General features: G+C 39.3%; 1 protein-coding gene across 1 annotated transcript; it reads right to left on the bottom strand.

The window, feature by feature from the left end:
- Nucleotides 1–2,969: 2,969 nt before the first annotated feature.
- On the bottom strand, nucleotides 2,970–3,899 carry LOC129641689 (olfactory receptor 8S1-like). Its single transcript, XM_055566319.1, has one exon. The coding sequence runs from the start codon at nucleotides 3,897–3,899 to the stop codon at nucleotides 2,970–2,972; it is 930 nt and encodes a 309-aa protein (XP_055422294.1).
- Nucleotides 3,900–16,942: the final 13,043 nt, after the last annotated feature.

The following is a 16,942-nucleotide window of genomic DNA, read 5'->3' as shown; positions in this document are numbered from 1 at the left end:
CATTCCCCCTCAAATTCCAACTCTCATGTAATAGAAAAGCAGAGTTCTTGGCATCACCCAAGTCACTCACATGACAGTCACTCTGGGCAGAACATAGCACTTTTTTTATCTGCAAGGCTTCCCATTCAAAGCTCCAACCCCTCCAATAAGCCCTAAGTTGATAACTTTTCTTTCCCTGAAATTCAACACTTTTGGTGAAATGTTATGTTTTTCATTGCCTTTCTATTAATTTAATTCCAAAAAATAATTCAGTACACATACAACTTTACTAGTCACTAGTGAAGTCGCTCAGTCGTGTCTGATTCTTTGCGACCCCATGGACTGTAGCCTACCAAGCTCCTCTGTCCATGGGATTTTCCAGGCAATAGTACTGGAGTGGATTGCCATTTCCTTCCCCAGGGGATCTTCCCGACCCAGGGATCAAGCCCAGGTCTCCCGCATTGTAGACAGATGCTTTACCGTCTGAGCCAACTTTACTCAGTATCAATGAAATGATAGAGAAATAAATTATGATTAAGCACAACTTTTGGCCAAGATAACTATATTTCCATTGATAGGCCTTTGAGCAGGATTGAATCTGAACTGTCTTCTCCCATCCTGACCCCACCCTCAAAGTATCTTCATGCGTCTTTCTTATGCTTTTCTGTGGCATCTTTGAACATCTAAAACAGAGGACCACTAGGAAGCTTTTAGTGTTAACTCACCAGATATCCTGAAGCCTATAGTTCTTTCTTAATTTATCATCTCCCATTAAAAATTTTTATTTCTTATTTTTTACTTAAAAATTGCTTTATTGAAGTAGAGTTGCTTTACAATGTTGTGTTAGTTTCTACTGTACTCCAAAGTGAATCAGCTATACTATACATATACACATATCCTTTCTTTTTTGAATTTCCTTCCCATTAGGTCATCATAGAGCATTGAGTAGAGTTTCCTGTGCTATACAATGTGTTCTCATTACCTATTTTATACATAGCAGGTTCGTGACATTGTGCGGGAGGCAGGGATCAAGACCATCCCCAAGGAAAAGAAATGCAAAAAGGCAAAATGATTGTCTGAGGAGGCCTTACAAATATCTGTGAAAAGAAGAAAGCAAAAGGCAAAGGAGAAAAGGAAAGATATACCCGTTTGAATGCAGAGTTCTGAAGAATAGCGAGGAGAGATAAGAAAGCCTTTCTCAGCTATCAATGCAAAGAAATAGATGCAAACAACGGAATGGGAAAGACTAGAGATCTCTTCAAGATAATTAGAGATACCAAGGGAACATTTCATGCAAAGATGGGCTCAATAAAGGACAGAAATGGTATGGACCTAACAGAAGCAGAGGATATTAAGAAGAGGTGGCAAGAATACACAGAAGAACTATACAAAAAAGATCTTCATGACCCAGATAATCATGATGGTGTGATCACTCACCTAGAGCCAGACATCCTGGAATGTGAAGTAAAATGGGCCTTAGGAAGCATCACTACGAACAAAGCTAGTGGAGGTGATGAAATTTCAGTTGAGCTATTTCAAATCCTGGAAGATGATGCTGTGAAAGTGCTACACTCAATATGCCAGCAAATTTGGAAAACTCAGCAGAGGCCACAAGACTGGAAAAGGTCAGTTTTCATTCCAGTCTCAAAGAAAGGCAATGCCAAAGAATGCTCAAACCACCACACAATTGCACTCATTTCACATGCTAGTAAAATAATGCTAAAAATTCTCCAAGTCAGGCTTCAACAGTACGTGAACCATGAACTTTCAGATGTTCAAGCTGGATTTAGAAAAGGCAGAACCAGAGATCAAATTGCCAACACTGAATTGGATCATCAAAAAAGCAAGAGAGTTCCAGAAAAACATCTGCTTTATTGACTATGCCAAAGCCTTTGACTGTGTGGATCACAACAAACTGTGGAAAATTCTTCAAGAGATGGGAATACCAGACCACCTGACATGTCTCCTGAGAAATCTGTATGCAGGTCAGGAAGCAACAGTTAGAACTGGACATGGAACAACAGGCTGGTTCCAAATCGGGAAAGGAGTACATCAAGGCTGTATATTGTCACCCTGCTTCTTTTACTTATATGCAGAGTACATCATGAGAAAAGCTGGGCTGGATGAAGCATAAGCTGGAATCAAGATTTCTGGGAGAAATATCAATAATCTCAGATATGCAGATGATACCACCCTTATGGCAGAAAGTGAAGAAGAACTAAAGAGCCTCTTGATGAAAGTGAAAGCGGAGAGTGAAAAGGCTGGCTTAAAACTCAACATTCAGAAAGCTAAGATCATGGCATCTGGTTCCATCACTTCATGGCAAATAGTTGGAGAAACAGTGGAAACAGTGACAGACTTTATTTTGGGGGCTCCAAAATCACTGCAGATGGTGACTGCAACCGTGAAATTAAAAGATGCTTGCTCCTTAGAAGAAAAGCTATGATCAATCTAGACAGCATATTAAAAAGCAGAGATATTACTTTGCCAACAAAGGTTCATCTAGTCAAGGCTATGGTTTTTCCATTTGTCATATATGGATGTGAGAGTTGGATTATAAAGAAAGCTGAGGGCCAAAGAATTAATGCTTTTGAACTGTGGCGTTGGAGAAGACTCTTGAGAGTCCCTTGGATTGTGAGGAGATCCAACCAGTCCATCCTAAAGGAAATCAGTCCTGAGTATTCATTGGAAGGACTGATGCTGAAGCTGAAACTCCAATACTTAGGCCACCTCATGTGAAGAACTGACTATTTTGAAAGACCTTGATGCTGTTAAAGATTGAGGGCAGGAGGAGAAATGGATGACAGAGGTTGAGATGGTTGGATGGCATCACCAACTCAAAGAGGTGGACATGACTGGGTGACTGAACAACAATAGTTTGGTATTTGTTTTTCTCTTTTTAACTTATTTCACTCTGTATGACAGTCTCTAGGTCCATCCACATCTCTACAAATGACCCTGATTTGTCTTCACTTTACAGCTTGCTACCTCTACCATTGCAAACATTTCCCCAGGGTTCTTCTCAGAGCTGTCTTTACTTCTTTGTTTTTAAGGCTATAGATGAGGGGATTCGCTAGCGGAGTAACTACACCATACTGTATGGAGAAGATCAGCTCCAGAGGTGAACCTGAGGTTGGCATGAGATAACGGAGGAAAGCTGAGACATAGAAGAAGCTCACTGCAGTGAGGTGGGAGGAGCAGGTGGAGAAGGCTTTGCTTCTACCTGTGGTGGAGCTGATGCTCAGGATGGTGGAAACAATGTGTGTGTAGGAGAATAAGATCAGGAAGAAGGTACCAAAGCCATGTAGCAGTGTGGAGCCTGTCAGGACAGTGACATTGGTGGAAATATCAGAGCAGGACAAAGGGAAGAGAGAGGGCAGTTCACAGGTATAGTGGGGGATGATATGGTTCTCACAAAAGTTCAAGTTCATAGCCAGAAGGATGTTGAAAACTGCATCCAGAAAACCCAGGCCCCATGAAGCCCATACCAGCCTCACACAGAGCTGGCTGCTCATCACCTGACTGTAGAGCAGAGGGTAGCAGATGGCAGCATAGCAATCATAGGCCATCACTGAGAGCAAGAAGATTTCTGTCCCTCCAATGTCAAACACAAAGAAGGCTTGAGTCAGGCAGCCCTCCTTTGAAATAGTTTTCTTTTTAGACAGGAGGTTCTCCAGGAGCTTGGGAACTGTGACTGAAGAGAAGCAAAGATCCAGGGAAGAGAGGTGACTCAGAAAGAAGTACATAGGTGTGTGGAGATGGGAATCAGCTCTGATCACCAGCAGCAGAATCAGGTTCCCCATCATGGTTAGGAGGTAAATTCCCATGAAAAGCACAAAGAGCAGTATCTGGACTTTGGGATCAGCAGACAGCCCAAGGAGGATGAACTCAGTGATGGTGCTGTGGTTCCTCAAGGCCATTTAGAAAGGGTTTTTCCTAGAAAAAAATATAGCAATGTAACTGAAACTTCTCTTTACTACACCCAACTATGGAGACAGGGATCCACTTTTATGAACTTACTCCACACTAAATAGGAGTGTGACTCCCATTTAGATTTCACGTATGTCCTTATCAAATGTCTATAAGTTTGCTTCCCCTTCTAGTGTTCTGTTTCAAACAATTATTTTTCCATAGGTTACATTCTGTTTTAAAGACACGGAAGAAATTTTCTAATTTGTGCAGACCCTGAATTTGTTCTGTCTCCTTCAACTGGGCACTGCTTTATCAGCAATACTCTGTGCATGTTTTGTAAATCATGGCAGAGTTGCTGGGAAGCTGTTTCAGCATTTGTCTTCTCTCCCCTGTTTTACAATCTTCCACTCTAAAACCCTTTTAGAAGCCATAACTTCCTAATAATATCATTTTATCTTTCTTTGGCTTTTTATTACTGACACTATGCATTAACACCTATTGTCAATTTGACTCTCTGGGACAAGATTAAAAGATGACAGAGTGTGACTCTGTGTGCATGTATGTGAGTGTGTGTGTGTATCTGAATTTTGGATATGTGAAGAAAGGATAAGGAGGATATTGCTGAGTACCTTCTGTGAATTAGAAATTTGACTATCATAAATTATATAACTTGTCCAAGTCCCCAATCTGTATACCTCAATTCTATAAAACCTCAAGACACTGGGTCTTTTTTTTTTTTTGGTATGGTCATGATTTATCTATTTTTATTTGCTAATTTATGGGATAGAAAATCCATATTTCTTTTATTCTTCACATTTATATTAAAAAATTTTAATTAAAGGATAATTGTTTTACAATATCGTGTTGGTTTCGTCCATACAACATTGCAGAACAGTCCTCATCACAGAACACTGAGCTGAGCTCCCTGTGTTATGCAGCAGCTTCCCACTAGCTGTCTATTTTATACATGGTTGTGTATATATGTTAATGCTACTCTCTAAGTTTGTCCCACCCTCTCCTTCCCCCAGTGTGTCCACAAGTCTGTTCCCTATGTCTGGAGACATCAGGTCTTTCTACCACGCAGCGACTTTCACTTAAGGCTTGGCTTTCATTTGGTGATCATTTTGCAATATATACAAGTATCAAATCATTATGTTGTATACTTGAATATAACAAAAGGTTATGTGTTGTATTTCAATTAAAATTGTCATTTTCTCATTTCATTTCATAAAACATTCTGGGTAGATTATTATATCCTAATTTTTCTAATGTAGAATGAGAAGTATGTGAATATCTTGTCTTACCAGAGTGAATAAGTGACTACACCAGGATTTAACCTATGTCTTCATTATTGTTCTCATCTGGCACTTCTGCCTTCCATTTTCTTACATTTTTCTTAAATATGCTGATTCTCCTCATGTGGCAGCCAGTGAGGTGCTCCAGTTGGGAGAAAGAACTCAACATGCAGCTGAAAATGATGAGCTTGCTGACAGCATCCAGTTGATGTTTTGAAAATAACTGCAGCTTTAGCGGAGGCCAAACTTCCCAGGCAGTCAATGACCGAGCATACCTTAGATACCACATTTTGACCATTTTTGCCTTGTCTGAGGGTCAGTAATTGCCCCAGAGCTCCCAACCCATCCAAGGGTTGGATAATCCTTGTCAGGTCTGTACTGTAGTCTGAAACTCTCCCTAGACGATTCTGCTTTCCTTCCCTCTTTCCTGTTAGCAGTGTCATATCTGGTCTGAAGGCTTTTCCAGCCCAATTCTATTTCCTTGCTCTTTGTCTTTCACAGGCTCCTCTCCCTCTCTCCCAGTCTCATGTAATACTACTACTACCAAAGTATCTGTTCTGGGAGGACCTCAACAGATAGACTTCCACTCTGTGCTAATTCATTAAGTCACCCACTGTAAGGCGACTCTCTTTATTTTATGCCTTTGCTGAATCACTGTCTTCTTTTGGCAGTTAGTGGTTAGAATGTATATGGCACATTTCTTTCTTTTTCCTTCCCAAACAATAATACTACAGTTCCTTGAAGAGAGTGATTATGCTCTATATTACTTTGTATCTCCATGCCATAACTCTTGGTCCAGTGAAAAGCACATATGGTTGGTCTTCCATAGCAAATATGTTGAATAAATAATGAAGTGAATTGGATAGACAGTTCAGCTAATTTCTTTGGGAAAGATTGCAGAATCATAAGCTTGATAAGGATTCAGCACTAAGAAGACAACAAAGTGGGAAGCAAAGAATGGTATATGTGTATGTATATGTTTGCATGTGTGTGTACAGATTGTCTCAGTTTTGTGTAACCAATGGTGTACTTAACATATCTGGTGCCTACTGGCCTATTTCAGACAATACTGGAAAGGCTGTTAAAGCCTATAACATTCACTTGGTCATTCATTTTTTTCTGAACATTGATTTATTCAGTTTATCTATTTATTCTTTCTTAAATCCTTATGACTATGAGTCATAGCGGAACTTAGATCCAGATTGTATCTGTCTGTCCAGTAGCTGAATTTGCAGTTCAGAATAACCCAAATTAACTGATTCAGTGAACAATGAGAGCAACTTGCTGAAAAAAAAAATATTTTAAGGAGTCTCTCTCATCTGTGAGTTTAAGTCCTGTCAAAGTGAGTACTTTCTCTACTGTCTTCACTAGTAAAATAACAATCACAACAAACGACAATGATTTCTATCATTATCTTCTAGAATTTGAAAATGTCTCCAAGTGTTTGGAATTTTCTGGATGAATTAAGTGGATAATTGCTTGTATCATTCTAGACTGACTTTTTAAAGTACACCTGACCACAGTGTTCATTTGTGTTTCTAACTCTACACCAAAGAACATGCCAGATTCTGCAGAAGATATCAGGGAATTGTTATCTGAGGGTCCAAATCTGAAAAACTTTGGTCCTGGAAGATGGGCCTATGTGATGCAGCAGTAGGGCAGGAGGCCGGTTGGGTGGTGTGATTCTATTTGTTTATGAAACAGTCCTGATGCAGACCTTTTTATGAATGAGACACAGAAAACTTAAAAAACATTCTTAAGGTCATAGAGATGTAAGACATAGAGTTGCAATTTGGGCTCAGGAACTTGACATGTGTTCTGCTGCTAAGTCACTTCAGTCGTGTCTGACTCTGCTCAACCCCATAGACGGCAGCCCACCAGGCTTCCCCGTCCCTGGGATTCTCCAGGCAAGAACACTGGAGTGGGTTGCCATTTCCTTCTCCAATACATGAAAGTGAAAAGTGAAAGTGAAGTCGCTCAGTCGTGTCCGACTCTTAGTGACTCCATGGACTGCAGCCTACCAGGCTCCTCTATCCATGGATTTTCCAGGCAAGAGTACTGGAGTGGGGTGCCATTGCCTTCTCTGTTGTCATATTCTTTGTAAGGAAATAGCTGTCTAGATCATTCCTTGGAGAAGGAGGTCTGTAACATATATCATGGGGTACCTAAAGTCTTGTTGCCCTTACATGTTTTTAAGTTTTTTAAATGTTGGTTAATTGCATAAATACTGGGATTGATGGAATATTGAAAATGATATGGAGAGAGGCTCAATATTTCCTCTATTCACTGAATGTGGGAGTATTCTTCATGACCAAATACAGATGGGGTGGAGTAGGAATTGAATACTCAGTAAAAAGTGGCAGAAAGACCATTGGTGTCTAGACTGGCACCTGGACAGGGGAATGGTGAAAGTTGGAGGAAACTTGGAACTTTTTGAATTCAGATATTCTCCCTTAAACCTGTTTAGACTTCTACCCTTCTCTATCTGTGTGCTTAACATCATCAGTATTTGTTGGGGTCAAGGGGAATTATTAATAGGAAAAAACTGAACTTTTTGTAGTATGTGTGGTGTGACATCCTAGAAGAAGAGGGTTTCATCTGAGTTACCATTATCTGCTGTTTATCTGATCTGCTCCGGTGTACTCTTGACCATCAGCTATCTACTCTGGGTGGGTATACTTTACCCATCCACCTTGACCGTTGCACTTCCACCTGCTGGTCCCAGGTCTCATTGCACTACTGGAGCCCAGGCCAGTGTGGCACTTGAACCCAAGATGTAAGATGTGCCTGATCCCAAAGTCAGCATAACTAACTGAGGTTAGAGATTCTTCCCAAGTGGCTGCTCAGAGTAACCAAGCACAAAGGCCTCAGTGTATGGAAAATGTGGTTCTAGGTCAGGGAGCTCAATCTCCAGCAGATAGAAAGTTGATGAGAAGACAGGAAAAGAAGGGTAGATTAGCTGAGGGAAAGACAGGGACTAGGAAAGAGAGAAGAAAAACTTTAGAGCAACTGTAGTGGACATTACCGAGTTCCGGGCTTTTTCTGACTCAGATTTCCTGTCCCTCTGGTCTTTTCATGGTGGGCTCTCATCTGGACTGTGGTGGTCTGTATGCCTATGGGAATCAGTATTTCTGTAGCCAATTATAGAAAAAGCAAGACATCCTTTTTTCTTTCTGGTTAGAAATCATGCTGAGAGCAGAAAACTGATACCCCAGAGTATCTTCTTAAAGGCAGAGGCTTCAAGACACGTATCCTCTGAGCTCTGAATTTGTCCCGGCTTTCTCTCTTACAAATTACATGAGAAGACTATCAAATCCTCAACAGAAGATGTATAAAGAGCGTCTCTCCAGGGGACTCAGGTTCAACCATTTAGACTTCTCTTTATTTAGTTTCCTGTCTGATTCTAAATGCAATCATATGAGAATTTGTGATATGAATGACTCTCACATATAATCTTTCAGAAGGGTACATACAGATTAGGCAATCAGTAGTTGGCTGGCTAATCCTGGAATCCCAGATGGAGGAATCAATGTCTTTTTTTAAAAAATAAAAAATCTAAGTATAATTGACCTAGTTTCAGGTGTAGAACTTAGGCCAATGCCTGTTATTCCCTGAAGTCATAGCCTGCCCAATCTTAAGCTCATTAACTAGACAAGTTGAAATTTGTTAGAGCCTCAGGTGACTCTATTAAGTATGGTCTTTTGGAGCTTCTGTGTTGAAGTTATGGCCTAGGATGAGAACTCTGTCCCAAAATATAGCACCTGCCATATTGAATATTCATGCTAAAAGAATTTGAGAAATGGCTTGTGCAGGAGAGACTTTCTGATTTTCTCTGAAGCAGATCATAAAGCCCTCAAATGAGAGGTGCCCTACCCAACCTGGAGGAACGGGTCATCCTTATCTCCAAAGATGAAGAGACACAGAGGAATCTGAACGAACTGGCCTTACTGATCACACTCTTCCACTTCCAGTTTACTACACTTATCTCACCTTTGTCCTATGACATCTTTCCATGACTTTTCAGTCTTTCCATATATACAATCAGGTTTGTACCCTTAATCAAATCTCCCCATTACTGGAGGTGTTAGGTAACACTATGGCAGTAATCATAGAGCAATATATGTATATCAAATCAATACATTGTACAGTTTAAATTTGCACAGTGTTATATGTCAATTATATTTTAATATACCTGAAAAAAATCACTTGGGTTTACCTGTTTCTTCATGTCTTCATTTCCTTATGAGGCTCCCATGTCACATAAAAACTAAATAAATCTGTATGCTTTTCTGTTGTCAGTCTGCCTCTTGTTACAGCAGTCCTAGTAATGAACTTAAAAGGGTAGATAAAAAAGGTAGTTTTTCTTCTAATAAGTGTAAATATACTAATTGACTTCAGAATGCATGGATTCATACATGTATTTAGGGAATTATTTAGTAATCTTTCGTCTTTTAATCTTCAGAAATTCTAAAGACCAGAATTCAAAAGAGACAGAGACAATAAAGAACCTAGTCACAACACAATCCCCTTGTTTTAATTGCTGCATTCTCACCTACTGATAAATAAATTTGTCTTTCAAAGTACACAAATTAAGATATAAAATCAACATACTATAAATATTATCTTACAGTATACTAGACAAAATTCTTTTAAAAGGCTAAGCTTTAAAACAAATATAATTGTCATTAAAATATATTATTTGGTACAGTTATTATTTTGAACAGTTATAACATTGAAAACAGATTTAGAGCTCACTAAAATATATATTCTATATACACACATACACAGATTTTACTGAATACAGATTTGATGTCCTAGAGGAATGTGGACTATAGAGAAAATGATTTTGGATGTGAAGATTATTTTCAAAAAAAGGTAAAGAAACACTCTTCTTCGCATTTTATACTTGAGGTAGTGATCTGCTTTACCTGAGTGTGTATCCTCAAAGTTCTGATAACATATTGACTTCATTGTGCTTTTGTGAACTGCAAGATAAGAAATAGTCATGAACACCTAATGTTCCCATGTGACCTTCTGCTGAGGCTCTTGTAAAATACTGTTATTTTGGACAGTAATTAATTCAGGCAAGACTGACTATTTCTAGTACTCAACCACATTTACGTGTTGGTCAATTGACCATTTCCTGTGGCAACTCATTTGCCTGTATTGGAGAAATGTAATTAAAAACAAAATCTCCCAGTCCAGAAAACTTCTCCACAAAGGTAGAAGAGAAAGAAAATACTATTATTATACAATAATACAATATTATTGTTGAATAATAACTAATCTGGATTGTAACGTGCATCAAAGAACATCTGGTAGGAGATCATACAGGAAGTCTCATTTATTTATATAGCTGAGCAGATATGATTTGTTACATACTTGTTCTTGAGATAAATGATAACTGGTCACCAAGTAAGAGAATTTAAAGCACCATTTTCTACTCATAGTTCATCTCAGATTCATGTGGTAATTGAGGTGGCCATCTCTGTTTGCAAATTGGCTTTATCTAAAGGAAAAATAAACTTCTCACATCTATAAGACAGTTTTGGAGGGAGGCACATATTGCATTCACTTGCTTCCTTGATGACTGTGGTTCAGAGAGATGGCTTTCAGGTCCTTGAGAAACACATTCCTCCATCATAAAGCTGGTAAGAAGCTTATTTAACTTTTAAAAAGATTTATGTGCATTTTAGAGTCAGAGAAAGAACTTAAAATTTTCTATAGTAAATGCTCTAAGAAGAGGGTGGGAGGAGAAGACTCCTATATTTTCACAGGGAAAAATAAGCTTCTTATTTTTAAGTTGTATTTACCCTTACACCTGTCACTGTTCTCCAAAATCAAGCCCTATTTCAGAAACTTTGCAGAATGTGAAGAGCCCTTTTCCACTCCGACTATCTTTGGTCTAACCTCCATGGCTGCCTAAAAGGCTGTAGATTTTCATCCATATCTTGTTTGTGTAACCCATAGCCTGGAACATGTAAATAAAGAGGAGAGTCAGTCACCTTTTTCAGCCACCTAAATCATAGAATCAGGTATGATTTTCTACCAGTGTATATCTAGGTGAAATTTGCATCTTTGAGGAAGAAGGCATGATAAATTATGGAGGCACCTTTTTCATTTGTGGAACCGATGCATACCTAAAGTCATCACACACTTGGTGTGGCTTTTGTGGTATAGGAGACTGTAACCCATGATTTACTAACTTTCACAGAAGAATAGGTTCCACTATCCCTGGCATGAATGAAGCACCATGATTTGGGTAAAACTTCCATGAAATGAAGTTGCAGTTCTATTAGCTGAAAGACTTGGTTAACTCTTTAGAACAAATCAGTAGCTGCCTTAATTCTTTATATTCTATTACTGCTGATTGGTCATTAGAAATATAGTCCTATTGATTCACATGGCTCTAGATTTTACATTGGCTAACCAAGGAGGAGTAGGGATATAAAAAACAAGGGTACTCAATCTATTTTCCTGACAAAGCATTTGTCCTCCATGATAAAGCACAATCAAAAAGAAGTTGACCAGTGGTTCAGTTCAGTTCAGTTCAGTTCAGTCACTCAGTCGTGTCCAACTCTTTGTGACCCTATGAATTACAGCATGCCAGGCCTCCCTGTTCATCAACAACTCCTGGAGTTCACTCAGACTCACGTCCATCGAGTCAGTGATGCCATCCAGCCATCTCATCCTCTGTTGGCCCCTTCTCCTCCTGCCCCTAATCCCTCACAGCATCAGAGTTTTTCCAATGAGTCAACTCTTCGCATGAGGTGGCCAAAGTACTGGAGTTTCAGCTTTAGCATCATTCCTTCCAAAGAAATCCCAGGGCTGATCTCCTTCAGAATGGACTGGTTGGATCTCCTTGCAGTCCAAGGGACTCTCAAGAGTCTTCTCCAACACCACAGTTCAAAAGCATCAATTCTTCGGCACTCAGCCTTCTTCACAGTCCAACTCTCACATCCATACATGACCACAGGAAAAATCATAACCTTGACTAGATGGACCTTTGTTGGCAAAGTAATGTCTCTGCTTCTGAACATGCTATCTAGGTTGGTCATAACTTTCCTTCCAAGGAGTAAGCGTCTTTTAATTTCATGGCTGCAGTCACCATCTGCAGTGATTTTGGAGCCCAGAAAAATAAAGTCTGACACTGTTTCCACTGTTTCCCCATCTATTTCCCATGAAGTGATGGAACTGGATGCCATGATTATCGTTTTCTGAATGTTGAGCTTTAAGCCAACTTTTTCACTCTCCACCTTCACTTTCATCAGGAGGCTTTTTAGTTCTTCTTCACTTTCTGCCATAAGGGTGGTGTCATCTGCATATCTGAGGTTATTGATATTTCTCCCGGCAATCTTGATTCCAGCTTGTACTTCTTCCAGTCCAGCGTTTCTCATGATGTACTCTGCATAGAAGTTAAATAAGCAGGGTGACAATATACAGCCTTGACGTACTCCTTTTCCCATTTGGAACCAGTCTGTTGTTTCATGTCCAGTTCTAACTGTTGCTTCCTGACCTGCATACAAATTTCTCAAGAGGCAGGTCAGGTGGTCTGGTATTCCCATCTCTTTCAGAATTTTCCACAGCTTATTGTGATCCACACAGTCAAAGGCTTTGGCATAGTCAATAAAGCAGAAATAGATGTTTTTCTGGAACTCTCTTGCTTTTTCCATGATCCAGCGGATGTTGGTAATTTGATCTCTGGTTCCTCTTCCTTTTCTAAAACCAGCTTGAACATCAGGAAGTTCACGGTTCACATATTGCTGAAGACTGGCTTGGAGAATTTTGAGCATTACTTTACTAGCATGTGAGATGAGTGCAATTGTGTGGTAGTTTGAGCATTCCTTGGCATTGTCTTTCTTTGGGATTGGAATGAAAACTGACCTTTTCCAGTCCTGTGGCCACTGCTGAGTTTTCCAAATTTGCTGGCATATTGAGTGCAGCACTTTCACAGCATCATCTTTCAGGATTTGAAATAGCTCAACTGGAATTCCATCACCTCCTCTAGCTTTGTTCATAGTGATGCTTCCTAAGGCCCACTTGACTTCACATTCCAGGACGTCTGGCTCTAGGTGAGTGATCACACCATCGTGATTATCTGGGTCGTGAAGATCTTTTTTGTACAGTTCTTCTGTGTATTCTTGCCACCTCTTCTTAATATCTTCTGCTTCTGATAGGTCCATACCATTTCTGTCCTTTATCGAGCCCATCTTTGCATGAAATGTTCCCTTGGTATCTCTCATTTTCTTGAAGAGATCTCAAGTCTTTCCCATTCTGTTGTTTTCCTCTATTTCTTTGCATTGATCACCGAAGAAGGCTTTCTTATCTCTTCTTGCTATTGTTTGGAATTCTGCATTCAGATGCTTATATCTTTCCTTTTCTCCTTTGATTTTTGCTTCTCTTCTTTTCACAGCTATTTGTAAGGCCTCCCCAGACAGCCATTTTGCCTTTTTGCATTTCTTTTCTATGGGGATGGTCTTGATCCCTGTCTCCTGTACAATGTCATGAACCTCATTCCATAGTTCATCAGGTACTCTATCTATCAGATCTAGGCCCTTAAATCTATTTCTCACTTCCACTGTATAATCATAAGGGATTTGATTTAGGTCATACCTGAATGGTCTAGTGGTTTTCCCTACTTGGGTATACTGAAAACATAGAGCACACTAGAGATCTCCCCAAGAAAATTAGACATATCAAGGGAACACTTCATGTAAAGATGGGCACAATAAAGGACAGAAATGGTATGCACCTAACAGAAGCAGAAGATATTAAGAAGAGGTGGCAAGAATACACAGAAGAACTGTACAAAAAAATCTTCACGACCCAGATAATCACGATGGTGTGATCACTCACCTAGAGTCAGACATCCTGGAATGCAAAATCAAGTGGGCCTTAGGAAGCATCACTACGAACAAAGCTAGAGGAGGTGATGGAATTCCAGTTGAGCTATTTCAAATCCTAAAGATGATGCTGTGAAAGTGCTGCACTCAATATGCCAGCAAATTTGGAAAACTCAGCAGTGGCCACAGGACTGGAAAAGGTCAGTTTTCATTCCAATCCCAAAGAAAGACAATGCCAAAGAATGCTCAAACTACCACACAATTGTACTCATCTCACATGCTAGTAAAGTAATGCTCCAAATTCTCCAAGCCAGGCTTCAGCAGTATGTGAACCATGAACTTTTGGATGTTCAAGCTGGATTTAGAAAAGGCAGAGGAACCAGATATCAAATTGCCAACACTCTTTGTATCATCGAAAAAGCAAGAGAGTTCCACAAAAGCATCTACTTCTGCTTGATTGACTATGCCAAAGCTTTGACTGTGTGGATCACAACAAACTGTGGAGAATTTTGAAAGAGATGGGAATACCAGACTATCTGACCTGCCTCCTGAGAAATCTGTATGCAGGTCAGGAAGCAACAGTTAGAACTGGACATGGAACAACAGACTGTTTTCAAATCGGGAAAGGAGTACATCAAGGCTGTATATTGTCACCCTGCTTATTTAACTTCTATGCAGAGTACATCATGAGAAACGCTGGACTGGAAGAAGCACAAGCTGGAATCAAGATTGCTGGGAGAAATGTCAGTAACCTACCGCATCAGTAATATGCAGATGACACCACCCTTATGGCAGAAAGTGAAGAAACACTAAAGAGCCTCTTGATGAAAGTGAAAGAGGAGAGAGAAAAGGCTGGCTTAAAACTCAACATTCAGAAAACTAACATCATGGCATCTGGTCCCATCATTTCATGGCAAATAGATGGGGAAACAGTGGAAACAGTGAGAGACTTTATTTTTTGGGACTCCAAAATCACTGCAGATGGTGATTGCAGCCGTGAAATTAAAATATGCTTGCTGCTTAGAAGAAAAGTTATGACCAACCTAGACAGCATATTAAAAAGCAGAGGCATTACTTTGCTGGCAAAGGTCCATCTAGTCAAAGCTATGGTGTTTCCAGTAGTCATATATGGAGGTGAGAACTGGACTATAAAGAAAGCTGAGCGCCGAAGAATTGATGCTTTTGAACACTGGTGTTGGAGAAAGTCAATCCTAAAGGATATCAGTCCTGAATATTCATTGGAAGGACTGATGTTGAAGCTGAAACTCCAATACTTTGGCCATCTGATGTGAAGAACTGACTCATTTGAAAAGACCCTTATGCTGGGAAAGATTGAAGGTGGGAGGTGAAGGGGATGACAGAGGATGAGATGGTTGAATGGCATTCCCAACTCAATGGACATGAGTTTGAGTGAACTCTGGGAGTTGGTGATGGACAGGGTGGCCTGGCGTGCTGGAGTCCATGAGGTCACAAAGAGTCGGACACGACTAAGCGACTGAACTGAACTGAAGTGATTTTAGATATTCATTTCATATTTAGCAATACTGTTTTTTAAATGTTGTATAATTTGTAACCTACAAAGGTTAATTACAAACTCTCTAACCCAGATTTAAATGTTAGTGCATAATGAAAAAGGAAATCATGTGTGCAAGATATAGAAGATATCTATAGATTCAAATATAAGATGTGTTACCTTCAAGTGACACTACTGTAATATTGTGTGGCTCATATTCATTTTGTAAGTAATCCCATTCTTGCCTTTAACTAAAGTGATTTCAACACTTGCCTTTAAAAACTCTAGATGCTTGCCAGAGAAATCTCAGTAAAATGAAAAGCAGATAATGGTTCTTACCTTTTAGTTACAGAAAAGCAAATACTATTCTATGTGAAATGTGTCATTGTAAGGCTGCAGAACTTGAGACACGGCTGCTCTGATGTATGAATGTAACCTTTAATCTCCAAAAGGCAATAATTTCAATAGACTGTTTTATTTCATGGTATGTTGCCTTGGAAATAAAATTTAGAGTGACATTCTGCTTCTGAAAGTTAAGAGGTTTTGATATTCATTCCTTAAGGCAGAATAGGATAATTGGAATCCCTTTCTTCTGTCACTTGCTGTAGTTGAGAACAAAATTCATGAGTATGCTGGATTTACTACTCAAAGAGTTTTAGTCTTGTCTTAATTAAATTGAGCAGTATCAAGAACTCTAACCGTGTTAATAACCTTGGACCCAATTATTTGGACTCTGAGAAATAAGAGAGAGAAATAAGCATGAGTGAAAAGTTCATGCTCAAAATTGGTTAATGCAGTATTTTTTACCACAGCAAAACTGCCCTTGATACAATTTGCAGCAACATGAGAAATAAAGAAGTTGGTATTGTGGTAAAAGGCTGAAAATATGTCTAATATAGTGGAATTTTTACATTAGACTTGGAGGGTATACTTAATGATACGCGTGTGCATGCTCAGTCATGTCTGACTGTTTTGCAACGCTATGGACTGTAGCCTGTCAGTCTCCTCTGTCCTTGGAATTTTCCAGGCAAGAATACTGGAGTGGGTTGCCATTTCCTATTCCAGGAGATCTTCCTGACCCAGGGATCAAATCCATGTCTCCTGCATTGGCAGGTGGATTCTTTACCACTGCACCACCTGGAAAGCCCATACTTAATGACACTGGATAATAATTGAAAGTTAGGTTTTTGAAAATTGAAAGTAATGGGAAATGTTTATGATATCATTCCTGGTATAATGATAGTGTTAATAATAAATATATCAAAGAATGCCTACAAAAACATTTTTCTGTAGAACACATTTAGAAGGATAGAAATAAAATTATTTCTGTGTTACAGTTTTAGTTAGGTAGTTGATCTATTTTAATATTTTATTATTTAAATATTTACACAGAAAATGTC

Source organism: Bubalus kerabau, chromosome 1 (assembly GCF_029407905.1).
Source record: "Bubalus kerabau isolate K-KA32 ecotype Philippines breed swamp buffalo chromosome 1, PCC_UOA_SB_1v2, whole genome shotgun sequence".
In the NCBI taxonomy this organism is placed as follows: domain Eukaryota; kingdom Metazoa; phylum Chordata; class Mammalia; order Artiodactyla; family Bovidae; genus Bubalus; species Bubalus kerabau.
This window is presented reverse-complemented; position numbering and strand designations above follow the sequence as displayed.